The following is a 14,719-nucleotide window of genomic DNA, read 5'->3' as shown; positions in this document are numbered from 1 at the left end:
AATATAAGTACCATCTTTTGATTTCAGCTATCAGTGTAGTAATAATTTCAACTAATACATTAAGACACTAAAGGGATGTCGATGTTCAAATGAAATAGGTCAAAAACCTTATTTATACTGCAGCTAAAGCAGATTTTAGTTATGTTGTTGCACATTTAAAGAAGTTCAAATGTGGCATGAATAATTTACATTGCAAAACTACTACCTCATAAATAATGTTATGGGCTTAGTGTGTTAAATAATTTTTAACAAAATATGAGTTGTTGAAAACATGCAATGATATGTTTTTATTGTGAATATAAACAGTCAGTAGGAGACTGCATCAGGACAATGTCTCAATGAGTTGTGAATTCATCAGTTGTGTTTAGCTGTTTCAATGAATCAGCTGAATAGTTGGATTTGGAATATACTGATTAGTTTATCAGTATCATAAAAATTAACACTCAAAAGCACACTCTTGTAACGCCGGGGAGTAACACCACAACAGAAGGTAGGATCCAATGTGCAGGTTTATTCACAGTCAGGCAAGCAGTGGTCAATACGGGAGCAAACAGGTATGTGAGGACAATCCAGAATCGTAGTCAGTTAACAAGCAAGAGGTCGAAAGGCAGGCGGCAGACAAGGAAAACTAAATAAACAAGGCTAGGTTCAAAACACAGAGAAACAAGACCAGGATAACGCGTTGTAATGTCACCTTACAGATAAACAAGACTCGGCAAACTGAAGGGGTGAATGTGTGGCTTAAATACTGTGTGTAATCAGTCTCTGAAAGTCCTCAGGTGTGCAAATGTAATCAAGCTAGAGCAGGTGTGTGGGTGAAGAGCATGTATGAAGTTGAAGTCCATTAACTGGCAGATTTGTAGTTTCATGACTGAGGGTTTACCAGCGACACCTGGTGGTTTGTTCACTGGTAAACATGACAGAGCCCCCCCTCTAAGGAGTGGCTTCCAGACACTCCTAATACTGTTCAGGCGGGAGGTGGAGCGGAGGCGGAACTGGGGGAGGGATGGAGGGCCAGGACCATGCAGCGGGGGCGTACCTGGAGCGTGGAGCTGCGGAGGGCCTGGAGCGTGGAGCTGCGGAGGGCCTGGAGCGTGGAGCTGCGGAGGGCCTGGAGCGTGGAGCTGCGGAGGGCCTGGAGCGTGGAGCTGCGGAGGGCCTGGAGCGTGGAGCTGCGGAGGGCCTGGAGCGTGGAGCTGCGGAGGGCCTGGAGCGTGGAGCTGCGGAGGGCCTGGAGCGTGGAGCTGCGGAGGGCCTGGAGCGTGGAGCTGCGGAGGGCCTGGAGCGTGGAGCTGCGGAGGGCCTGGAGCGTGGAGCTGCGGAGGGCCTGGAGCGTGGAGCTGCGGAGGGCCTGGAGCGTGGAGCTGCGGAGGGCCTGGAGCGTGGAACTGCAGTGGCCCTGGATCATGAGGCTGCGACCATTGAGGAAGCTTAGGAGGCGGCCGCCATTCAGGAAGCTCAGGCGGCGGCCGCCATTCAGGAAGCTCAGGCGGCGGCCGCCATTCAGGAAGCTCAGGCGGCGGCCGCCATTCAGGAAGCTCAGGCGGCGGCCGCCATTCAGGAAGCTCAGGCGGCGGCCGCCATTCAGGAAGCTCAGGCGGCGGCCGCCATTCAGGAAGCTCAGGCGGCGGCCGCCATTCAGGAAGCTCAGGCGGCGGCGGCCATTCAGGAAGCTCAGGCGGCGGCCGCCATTCAGGAAGCTCAGGCGGCGGCCGCCATTCAGGAAGCTCAGGCGGCGGCCGCCATTCAGGAAGCTCAGGCGGCGGCGGCCATTCAGGAAGCTCAGGCGGCGGCGGCCATTCAGGAAGCTCAGGCGGCGGCGGCCATTCAGGAAGCTCAGGCGGCGGCGGCCATTCAGGAAGCTCAGGCGGCGGCGGCCATTCAGGAAGCTCAGGCGGCGGCGGCCATTCAGGAAGCTCAGGCGGCGGCCATTCAGCGAGCTCAGGAGGCGGCGGCCATTCAGCAAGCTCAGGAGGCGGCGGCCATTCTGGAGGTTCAGGTGGCGGTGGCTCTGGCAGCTCTGGCGGCAGCGGCACTGGCAGTTCTGGAGGATCTGGCAGGTCTGGCAGCACTGGAGGGTCTGGCAGCTCTGGAGGGTCTGGCAGCTCTGGAGGGTCTGGCAGCTCTGGAGGGTCTGGCAGCTCTGGAGGGTCTGGCAGCTCTGGAGGGTCTGGCAGCTCTGGAGGGTCTGGCAGCTCTGGAGGGTCTGGCAGCTCTGGAGGGTCTGGCAGCTCTGGAGGGTCTGGCAGCTCTGGAGGGTCTGGCAGCTCTGGAGGGTCTGGCAGCTCTGGCAACTCAGGTGGTGGAGGCCATTCTAGGGGCTCAGTTGATGGTATTTCAGGAACTAGAACAGGAACTATGGCAGGAACAGACAAGGAACAGGAAACCATCTTCTGAGCTTGTGCTAGATTAACTCTTACCACATTCTGAGTTGGAGGGCTGGTTGTGACCACTTTGTGAGCTGGAGGACTGGAGTCGGCCATCTTGTGAGCTGGAGGACTGGAGTCGGCCATCTTGTGAGCTGGAGGACTGGAGTCGGCCATCTTGTGAGCTGGAGGACTGGAGTCGGCCATCTTGTGAGCTGGAGGACTGGAGTCGGCCATCTTGTGAGCTGGAGGACTGGAGTCGGCCATCTTGTGAGCTGGAAGTGTGGTGATGGAATGAGCAACAAGCCCCGTTGCCAGCGGGTCTTGCTGTCCTTTGCCCCCCCCCCAAAAAATATTTAGGGGTGTCCTCCACCTCTCCTACAGTGAAGGGGGACCCACTCATTTGAAGTGCAAGATCAATATAACCTTCTAGAGTCCCGTGGGGGTCATGCAAAGGCATTGTGGAATATAGGGGCTCAGAAAGTCCTCCACGAAAGAAAATCATTAGGCATAAGTCATCCAAAGATGTTAAATGGGCTACCTGGATGAAGTCCTCCACGTATTCCTCTATAGACCTGGCTTCCTGACGCAGACACATGATCTTGATACCCGCTGAATCCATTGTGTGGCCGAGTCTTCTGTAACGCCGGGGAGTAACACCACAACAGAAGGTAGGATCCAATGTGCAGGTTTATTCACAGTCAGGCAAGCAGTGGTCAATACGGGAGCAAACAGGTATGTGAGGACAATCCAGAATCGTAGTCAGTTAACAAGCAAGAGGTCGAAAGGCAGGCGGCAGACAAGGAAAACTAAATAAACAAGGCTAGGTTCAAAACACAGAGAAACAAGACCAGGATAACGCGTTGTAATGTCACCTTACAGATAAACAAGACTCGGCAAACTGAAGGGGTGAATGTGTGGCTTAAATACTGTGTGTAATCAGTCTCTGAAAGTCCTCAGGTGTGCAAATGTAATCAAGCTAGAGCAGGTGTGTGGGTGAAGAGCATGTATGAAGTTGAAGTCCATTAACTGGCAGATTTGTAGTTTCATGACTGAGGGTTTACCAGCGACACCTGGTGGTTTGTTCACTGGTAAACATGACAACTCTAGGAACAACTAATTATTTCAAAGGCACATTCATTTAATAATCTTTTTGAAATTATATCGGAATCATTGATTCATATTCATTCAAAACTACCATGCATTACAATGCAATTAGTTTTCAGCAAATATTAATTGTGATTAATCACATTCAATATAATAGTTTGTTTTACCATAATATGTGTGCGTGTTTTATATTTATTATGTATATGTGATACACAAACACACACACACACACACACACACACACACACACACACACACACACACACACACACACACACACACACACACACACACACACACACACACACACACACACACACACACACACACGCACAAACCTACATATATTTTTAATGGATATATAATTTGTATCATATACATGTACAGTGTGGGCCATTTATATGGATACACCCTAATAAACACCTATTGTGATACAAGATGTGCAGCACCTGAAACTACAGTTACTGGAAGCATGTGCTGCAATTTCTCCTGCGGTGTTGCTAACAGTGTGTGAAGAGTGGGAGCAGAAGGTTGCATTGACAATCCAACACAATGGGCAGTACATTAAACACATTTTTATAAATGGTCAGAAACTTGTAAATAACTCATGAAAGAATAAATTTATGATAAAACCAAGCACACCATTGTTTTTCTTGTGCAATTTTGAAATAAGTTTGATGTGTCAAATAACCCTCTTCCTATTGAAAAAATAAAAGTTGGATCCAAGATAGCCGACTTCAAAATGGCCAATGGTCACCCCATCTAGAAGTTTGCCCCCTCACATATACCAATGTGCCACAAACAGGACGTTAATATCACTAACCATTTTATTAAGGTACATCCATATAAATGGCCCACCCTGTATATCATATTTAAATATAAATTAAAAAAATTACTAAACAGATGTATGCATAATAAATATACACAATACACTTACTTAAATTATGTCAAAACAAACTCAGAAAATTATGTTTGCTGTTTGTTCAAACAACTTATTTTAAATGAGCTAAAACAACAGAATTATTGAGGTTTTTTTTTTTTTGCACTTTAATTTGTGAAAACTAATAAGCTAACTTACTCTTTCATGTTGCTTCTACACAAATCATCTGCATGGAAGCCAGCATTTTTAAAGTGTTGGATGTGATTTAATTAGAGTACATTTTTGCCCAAGTACAATACAATACAATATCTATTCGTAAAAAAAAAAAAAAAAAAAAAAAAATGAATCATTCAGTAACAAAGCACTACAAGGATGCAGATCTTATCTGCTAAGATCTTTGTAAGTATTTTTATCAATAAATTAGCGGTAGAACAGACAACACAAAGTATTGTGTCTAATACATTATGTGTCACTTCATTATACCCTTTGAATCTTTTTGATTTAATGATTTTAACTTATGTAAAATGAAGGTCAAATTTACAATCATACTGATATTCATTTATTCATTTTCTTTTCAGCTTAGTCCCTTTAATCAGGGTTTGCCACAGCAACCCTGCATTTTTGTTCTGTGAGTTTGTATGTGCGCTTGAGCTTATTGTTTACATTCCTCCTTGATTTCACTCACACACAGATTGCCAGAATCATTCCAGCTAAAAAAATGTTCCCTAATTAGATGTTACCATCAAGTTGCCTTTCCAGTCAGATAGGTATGATTATTTTTATTTTGCCCATTCAAAAAAAAAAAAAAAAAACTTTCCCAAATAAGTGTTAATGCTCTGTTTTGTAAAATTCAACTAATTTGGTATGTTTGAAACATTGTGAACTATTGAGTTTGTATTGCTGATTTTACTTCTGTAATGTGACGTATGTTGTTCATATTATATGGATTTAGGTCAGTACAATTTTCAAGTGAAAAATTATTCAGCAAAAAAACTGTGATGGAGCATAATTCTAAAGCAAACTGACGTTCAAATAGCACGAACTAATAAACACTCACAAAAAGACCAGCATTATGCATTAAGGCAATAAACAGCACCAAATGTGCTTTAGCATCCCAGCAGCTGTTCCCATAAAACTGCCGCACGATCGCTGCATGAACTGGAAGTTGTGCGAAGCTCCTATTAGAGCGGAAAACAAACCTGCAGCTGTCTATTTGAATACTAAATTGCAGCAGCCATCACACACTAAACCAACACTGACATGCACTTTGTGTAAATGCGCAATAATGAGAGAAGGAAAGAGCAGACCAGTTGAAATGTCTACTCAGGAGAAAGGTCTTGCCCAGAGACTGATAAATGTTAATCGCCTGACATTAGCAGCAAGAGACGGGTCACGGCAATCAACCTGGTGAATACACTGAAATGACAGGGAAAATATGACACTCGGTGCAAATGGAGAGAGTGTAAATGGGGTCAATATTCACTTAGTTTCTTTGCAGTATAGCACTCTCTCTATACTGTTTATAAACACATATATATATATATGCTCTGGGGTTAGTGATTTGGCATGTTATTTTCTTTGCTGTTTATTACAGGTGTCTCTGCAGCTAATTACAAAGGCCTCTTTGTGAGCTGTGGTTGGATAAGTTTCAATACCCTGCCCAGAATTTGGCAACACAATTAATGTGTTTGCTAATTGGATGCCTGTTCATGTGGGTCTTCTTAAATGCCTCTTTCTTCCAGAATCAACACACATCTTCCCTCTGTGAACTGACAGTAATTGCTGACTTGAGCAGTAGGGGAGTCATCAGCTTCTCTTGCTGTCAATATCTCTATTCAGCATGGTGTGAGCGAGTGCAAGGTGAAAGCCGGAGCACCACAGTGGGCCACATTAAATCTCCAACCGCTGTGGAGAAAACCGGCCTTGATGGACCATTCCGATACATGTTATTTGTAACTGATTTGTGTTTTCAGCAAAAGTGAATTTTAGGATTGGAGCAATGGCGTGTCGAAAATGAATACAATGAAGTTTTTTTTTCATTTCTTTTTTGGGATGTTTTGATATACAGTTGTAATGTTTGAATGCTTGAATTTTTAAGAAATTCTCAGAAATGTTAAGAGCTTAAAAATGTTAAAGACTTTTTTAGTGGACTATGTTGAGTTAGAGGTCAGCTAAGAAGTTTTTCAGAACACTTTCTGCAGCTGCCAGAAGTCATTAATATAAGGTTAGATTTAGGTCACCCTCATCTAGGGACAATATTATTTTGATGTCCAATAACGACATGAAATGACGTTGATATCTGGTTGATTTTAGGTTGTATTGAAAAATTACTAAAATCATATTGATATCAAATGCTGACATTTATTTGTCAGGTATTGAAACTAAAATCCAACGTCTGATAGACGTCATAGTGGTAATGTCCACAAAAAGTCAAGATGTAACATTATTAGACGTTGTTATTTTGTTGTTTTTAGGTTACGTTGGAAAGTGACCCAAATGCAACGTCTGTTTGAAGTTTGACATTGATGTCAGCCTGAGGTTGGATTCTGATGTCAACTCGATTTTCATTTCCAAACAAAATGCAATGTCACACGGGCCGGCGTTGGCGTACAACATCAATCAGACATCATGTTGATCTCCTGTGCCTGCTGGGTGATTTTGAATTTACAATTTAAAAATGTGAACTATTTTTGTTGCGAAACACATCAATTTGTTTCATAAGAAAGGCATTAATATCGTGTCAGTGCTGGCGTTATTATTAGTTTTATTATTATTTACAGATTTATGCACTTTTGGAAGCTTTGAAAAAACAATTATACCCACACAGCATAGAGTCAGGATGAAATATAAAACTACTTTAAAACTAAAATGAAAACAGAAGAAAGAAGAAAGTCATACTGTATGCACAGAGAGTGATAATTAATTAATAATTAATTCATTCATTCAGTCATTCAATTATTTATTTATTTATTCTTTTTTGTATATATATATATTTTTTTTGTATTATATATTTTTTCTTATTTATTCATTCTTTTTTGGCTTAGTCCCTGATTAATCAGGGGGTTGCCAAAGCGGAATGAAGCACAGCATTTAGTTTGATAGAATGGTTTTTATGGAATGCATAAAAAAGATAACCAACCACAAACTGCCTTAATGCAAAATGAAATTTAGGATTGGAGCTATGGTGTTTCAAAATCGAATAAAACATATTTTTTTCTTTTTGAGGATGTCTTGATAAACAGTTGGAATAAAAATTAGAGAGCAATGTATAAATGCTTGAATTTTTAAGAAATTCTCAGGAATTTTAGTGTGGCTATAACATGCTAGTAGAACAGTATCTTGCAAAAAAAAACAAGGCACTTAAAAAAAGCCTTTTTGTGGACTGTGTTGAGTTAGAGGTCAGCTAAGAAGTTGATAAGGACACATTCTGCAGTTGTGAGAAGTCAGTAGTTTTGAGTTTACAATTTAAAAATATATGAAATATTTTTCTTACAAAACACATCCATTTGCTTCATAAGACAGACATTACTATCCTGTCAGTGCTGGCGTTATTATTGGTATTTACAGATTTATGAACCTTTGGAAGCTTTAAAAAACAAAATCATTAAATCCAACACTATTACACAGAATAAAAGAGTCAGGATGAAACTACTTTAAAACTAAAATGAAAACTACTGATTTCATCTGAAAGAAAAAATATCATACGCACAGGGGGTGAGTAAATTGTGGTGTCATTTTTGGTTTGGGTTAACAATTCCTGAAGTTGAAAGTTAAAAAGAGTTTGTCAGATAAATGTTTAAAAATCAACATCACATGCAGGATTAAGAGGTATCTGTAAGTGTTGTTTTCTATTATTGATCTACAAGGTATATCAGTAAACAGAATGTTAGAATGGATGTATTTCATTCATTTATTTATTCATTCAGTCATTCAATTATTCATTAATTCTCCTTTGGCTTAGTCCCTGATTCATCAGGGGTCACCACAGCAGAGTGAACCACAGCATTTAGTTTGATAGAGTGCTATTTATGTTATTTATGGAATGCATGGAAAAGATAACCAATCACAAACTGCCTCAATGCCTAGCTCATTAATTATTCATTAGTCCCACACAAAAGCAGAAACTTCTATATTTATTTTCTCAGGTTTTCCCGCATGTCTAAGGAATTCAACAGAATTCAAAATCAGTTATGATGAAGAAAGAAATACACATCACTTGTACAAGGCTGGCCGGCCATTTGCATTCAGAACTGCATTCAACAAAGTGCTAAAAACATTTCTCAGAGTTCGTACTGAACATTGACATGATAGTTGCAGTCCAACAGTTGCAGATACTGAATAAAAAACATTATAATGCTGAGGTGCATGTATGTATATGTTAAGTATCAATACCAGCAATGTGCATATCTGTATCGTGACCAATAAAAACAAATAAAAAAAAACATTCATAACACAATATCAGAACAGCATGCACAAATGCAAAACAAAAGAGAAAACATTTACACCCCAGCCACCACAGTAAATCTTGTAAAAAGTTAACGTTTTGCAGTACACGTTATTACTTCATGCCATCATTCACCACTAGAGGGCACTGTCGCGCTTACTGAGGCAAATGCAGAAAACAATCAATGATCATCAAACCACTCAATAACTACTTTAAAACCTAAATCATCACTCATATTACAATGAAACCATAACAACTCACCACAATATGGTAGAATGATTTGTAAAAAAACTCTTACAATTCACTCAGTCTTCAGCATCAAGGCTCTTCCGTTCTGTTTTGTAGCCCACTGATCGATTATACTCTGGATTCCTGTTAAAACCATTCACAACAGGTGCACATGTTTAACCAGCACGAATACTTGTTTACAATGCATGTATGTCTATATGTGCACATGTCTTTAAAATTTCATTATTTAACTTTAGCTGAATTGCATATTCTCTATTAATTTTTTCATTAGCACTACTGAGGTGGTAGGCTATTTTACATTAAACAGTACTGCAGCTATATAATACAAATCAGCAATTAAAGTATTTTGAAGTTAAAATTAAAATTCTCATGACGCCCTTTGAGTTCAGCAGAGAGAGAGAGAGAGAGAGAGAGAGAGAGAGAGAGAGAGAGAGAGAGAGAGAGAGAGAGAGAGTTTCATGACTCACTGTGCTTGTCGCTGCGGAACCCAAAGAGCAGAGAAAGCACGAGGAATATTCACAGTGGACTTCATGGATGAGAGAAAGGAGCTTTTTCACTGAACAAATGCTTTTCATTAATTCTTTCCTCAGACTGTTGAAGTTTATACTTTGTTTTTCGACATCAAAACAGATAAACGCGAAACGCTGGACTACCGTTTTATTTCTTAAAGTGTACTAATACCTGTGGAAACCCGGAGTCGCTTAATCTGTTTCTAAACGAGCACTTGTTTATATAAAAGCTCATATTTGTTGCTTATTTTCCATTATTGTCTTTTAAAAAGTAACTTTATTCGTTTACTGCTGGAATTACAGTGGATTTCCCATCACTATGAAGCGTTGTCGAGCCTCACGAGCGATGTTCAACTTTCCACTGAGACTCGGGTTTATTTAGACGGAGCATCTGATCGACGACCACCAGATTGTTTTTAGCAACAGACACTTGTGGCACTACAAATCTGTGACTTTTATTTTTAAAAGCGACGACACTTCAATATGTTTGATGTTTGCCAGACTTCAGAAGACATTTAAATCAAGATGACAGCATTTAGAAATCGCACCGCAGGAGTGACTCGTTTTGAGATGATCGGAGGGAGAAACATCTAACCTTATAAAGAGATGAATGCTGTACTTGTTGTCTTGTAGACCTGTCGGTGGGAAAACACTGATCTGTTCCCTTCTCGAGCCCCGACCAACTTTAGAGGAGCTGAAGATGCTGCGTCTTAGTCCAGCCGGGCTCATGCTGTTCTTGCTTTGCAGAGGTGAGTGTCTGTCAGAGCGCATCAGGTCTTTTACTTTGCATGCCGATTTTAGTGCATTATTGCTTTCATGTGTATGTGGGAATACATGCACCAACTCATATCGCAGTCGAACAGTGGTTATAATGCAAAGGGTGCTACATCATAGCGTGTGAATCAATATGATTACAAATTGCCAGAGGTGCTCTTGACATGTTATTGATGACCGGTTGTAAAGCAATTGAAGGTGGGCTCTGAATGGCCATGGTTAAATGTGCTGAATATACAATTACCGTATGGATTTTAAACTAGATGAGTGATGAAAAACTAATGAAACTACTTGGATATTAAGAATCTGCATAGAACCACAAATGCTTTGTCATCTGGCACATGTCCATTTGTTTTACTCTGCAGTTTGTTACAGGGATATTTCACACTGAATTAAATAATTTACTCACCCATTCACTTGTTCAAAACATTCTGTTGAACACAAAATAAGATGTTTTGAAAAATGTTGCTTGGTGCTGGGATAAATTGACTTTCATAGTATTTTTTCCCCTAATGGGAGTTGATGGGTCCCAGCAACCAAAATTCTCCTAAATATTTTCTTTTGCTTTCAACAGACAAATGAAACACCTAAAGCTTTAAAACCACACAAAGGAGAGTAAATGATGGGATAATTGTGATTTTGGGGTAATTATTCCTTTAGTTTATGGAAAACTGAAAATTCTCTCATCAATCACTTGTCACAAACCTGTTTGAGTTTCTTATTATTCTGAACAGAATAAAACAAGATATGCTGAAACTTTGTAACCTTTGACTTTCATAGTATTTGTTTTTCCTATGTGGTTGTCAGCGGTTTCAGGTCTCTAAAATTTTCAAAATATTTTTTTTTTTTGGTGTGTTTAACATAAGAAAGAATCTCAAAAAGTTTTAAAACCACTTGAGGGTGAGTAAATAGTGAGAAAATGTTCGTTTTAGGTGAAATATACAAGTATTTGGCATAGATTAAGCATTCGGAAAATAATATTATTTTACATTGTCATTCCAAACCTTCTTTTCTCAGCTGAACACAAAACATGACCATGAAAGTTGGTATTCAGCAAAAAAAAAATCTGCTTTTGTGTTTAACAGATTAAAAAAACTCATTAAGGTTTTAAACCACATGAGGGAGGTTAAATGATGAGGTAAATGGGATTTTTTGGAACTATTCCTTTAGCTCATTCAAAATTAATAATTCTGTCATGATTTACTCATCATTCATTTGTCAGAAACCTGTTTGAGTTTCTTATTCTTCTGAACACAATCGAAGGTATGCTGAAAACCTGTAACCATTTTCCTATTATGGATGTCAGTAACAGGTTTGTAACATTTTTCAAAATGGTTTGTGTGTTCATCAAAAGAAAGAATCTCTTAAAGTTTTAAATCATTTTAGGGTGAGTAAATAGTAAGTAACTTGTAATTTTTGGGTGAAATATACAGGTATTTGGCTAAAATTAAGCATTTGAAAAATACTATTAATATACTCACTTTGTCATGCCAAATCAAACCTGCTTTTCTCACAAAAAATGACCATGAAAGTCAGTATTCAGCAAAATATCTGCTTTTGTGTTCTACAAAAGAAACTCGTGACACCATCACAGCATTTCATAATCTCAAATTATGACAGTTTTATTGTTTTTTTATTGTGAACTAAGTAGGCATGGGCCGGTACATGATTGTGATGGTATGATAGCCCTGGGTAAAAATATCACGGTTTCACGGTTGCATGATATTGTGATTACTGCTCTAATATAAATTCTTCTTAATTGTCTGGGTAAAACAACTTTTTTTCTCCCCTTTGTACACAATCTATTTTATTTTAAGAAACATGTAAAATATATTGGAACAGTGGCTTTTGATGTGGAGGGTCCTTTTCTGCTGGAGATACCGTTGCTCTAAAAACTAAATAAAATAGTCCCTCCAAAAATAATGATAATAAAAACTGTAAATGTACTGTAGGAACAGTATAACATATGATTCTGGCAGTTTTAAAACCTTGACTTTTCCAAAATGTGGTAAGCCTTGAAATCGATTATCATCCCATGCATAGAACTAATTTTTAAACACATTCTATCAATGATGCTTGCTGATATAAAATGACTGTTAAACACGCTTGCCAAGTATTTATATAGAGTGTAATGCAGGCAGACAGACTTGGCATACTTCCTAATGAAGTTAGTTACAAATGAACATAAATAAAAGTTCTCAAGATGCCAGAAGAATCTCTATGCAAGTGAGGTAAGCTGTTGTGTATATACTGCGTCACAAACTAGCTCCTTCTGAAGCTTCATTTAAAACTCTCATTACTCTTCTGGAGGAGATGAATCAGGTCAAAGGGGCAGGAAAAATGTCACATGTAATCACACATAAGAAAACAGATAATTGCGTTCAGGCAGAGGAAACATGGATTTCCTTAGACATCAGCACTGCTTCTCTCCAAAAATAAAAGGGTGAATCATTTTTCTTGGAAAATGAATCACTGTAACTCTATTGAGTATGAATTTCCTGTGTCCCGCTTTGGGTTTTGATTTGTCTGGCATGTCGAACTGGCTTAAGATCAACGCACCACTGACTATGCGGCAATCTCTCATATGTGCTTTAGGTTAGATGTTCAGTCTTGTTTCTGGACATAAAATTAGAAGATGTCGATGCCAACAGAATGATATGGTGCACATCATTAATTTAGCAGTCAGCACTTTCAGTTATCATGAAGAACATTATGAGGATCATAAGATGGAGGCTGTAAACGTGGAACCCAGAGAAAGCTGAAGTACATTACAATGATTGGTCCACTCTAGATCAATGCACTGGCGGGATTAAGAAATGATAAAGACAAGGCAGAAAGCTAAAAATAGAATATAGTTTTTATTTAATGCATTAACTGGCTAGGAAAAAGGCACCTGTTGTGGAAAGGCAATGAGACGATGAAACAATAGTGAGTCCCCTGTGAGCTCATGCTGAAGTGCCAGCATCATTACCACGCACACTCACACAAACAACAAGACTATTAAGAGTGATTACAAGAGCTGTCTTTCTCTGTCTCACTGATCTTTGGCTATGGAGAGAGCGAGAGAGGGGCTGTAATCACCTCCCTCATAATTCAGGGTGGCTGCCAGCAGCCGTATGCCGCTTCCGGATCGACATCAATAAAAATAAAAGCAGGGACGGTGTTTTGTTGGACATGGTCCAAATAAATAAGTGTCAATCTGACAACCTCGGCTCCAGGATGGCGATTTAGGCTTCAAAAATGATTAGCCAAAGTATTATAATCATTGCCATAAACGTCTGTGTTGATATATTGTAAGAGAAAAATCGCGACAGTCTTGACAACCTCTCATTTTGTTTGTCCTATGTGCTTTCTTACAAGGAAATAAGATGCTGGTTCTCATCAAAAAACGTGGTTAATAGTGTAAGGTGTCACCAATTCGGAATAGCATGCTAATCTTAATTATGCAGTTAAAATGTAATCATATACATTAAAAGTATGGGTAGTTTTTTCTATGGATATAATATATTAATATTATTACTTTGGGCGACACGGTTGCGCAGTATTTAGTGCTAGTGCTTCACAGCAATAAGGTCACTGGTTTGAGCCTTGGCTGGGTCAGTTAGCGTTTCTGTGTGGAGTTTGCATATTCTTCCCACGTTCGCGTGGGTTTCCCCTGCAGTCCAAAGACGTATGTCTTTATAAATCCAAATACGTATGTCGTTGTACAGGTAAATGAGGTAAGCTAAATTGTCCGTAGTGTATGAGAGTGAATGAGTGTGTATGGATGTTTCCCAGAGATGGGTTGCAGCTGGAAGGGCATCTGCTGCGAAAAAAACATGTGCTGGATAAGCCGAAAAGAAAATGAATGAATGAATTATTGACTTTTAAATAATTAACATTTTATGTTAACTATATTAAACAATGCAATACAGCACACAATTTAAAATAAAAGTGTAACACATCTTAAAAAACATTAAATGAAGGAAAATTAAGGGAAAATGTTTATATTAAAATCAAGAAAAAATTCTTCATATTATTGCAGTACACTGTGCTGTATGTTTACAGATTTTTAAAGTATATTTACAATAGTCTTCATCAGTTGTCTTGATAGATTCTTTTTTCACCAAGCTTATTGTAATACATTATAGTCCTATGTGGAAGACAATCCCATAATGCAATGCAAGTTCTTTGAAAAAATCCGCCCCCCCATCTATCTATTCAAACAATATAAAAATGTGGTTTTAGCCTTTACATTTGTTGTGGCTCAAAATATTTGTGGGAAAACCCAAACACTTTGATTCAGTGGTCTCAAACTCAATTTCTGAAGGGCCACAGCTCTGCATAGTTTAGCACCTACAACCACCAACTCACACCTGCTTAGTAGTCTCAAGTAGTTTTGAACACCTTG

At 39.4% G+C, this 14,719-nt stretch overlaps 1 protein-coding gene across 1 annotated transcript in view; it reads left to right on the top strand.

Moving 5' to 3' along the window:
- The first annotated feature begins 9,432 nt into the window (after positions 1–9,432).
- si:dkey-112m2.1 overlaps positions 9,433–14,719 on the top strand; it is a 224,052-nt gene continuing 218,765 nt past the window's right edge. The window contains exon 1 of the mRNA XM_009295369.5: positions 9,433–10,304. Within this exon, the coding sequence (XP_009293644.1) occupies positions 10,166–10,304 (139 nt within the window). The 5' untranslated portion in view covers positions 9,433–10,165. The remainder of the gene's footprint in view (positions 10,305–14,719) is intronic.

Source organism: Danio rerio, chromosome 21 (genome assembly GCF_049306965.1).
Source record: "Danio rerio strain Tuebingen ecotype United States chromosome 21, GRCz12tu, whole genome shotgun sequence".
NCBI classification, from domain to species: domain Eukaryota; kingdom Metazoa; phylum Chordata; class Actinopteri; order Cypriniformes; family Danionidae; genus Danio; species Danio rerio.
The sequence above is the reverse complement of the archived record's forward strand: the minus strand, read 5'-3'. Positions and strand labels throughout refer to the sequence as shown.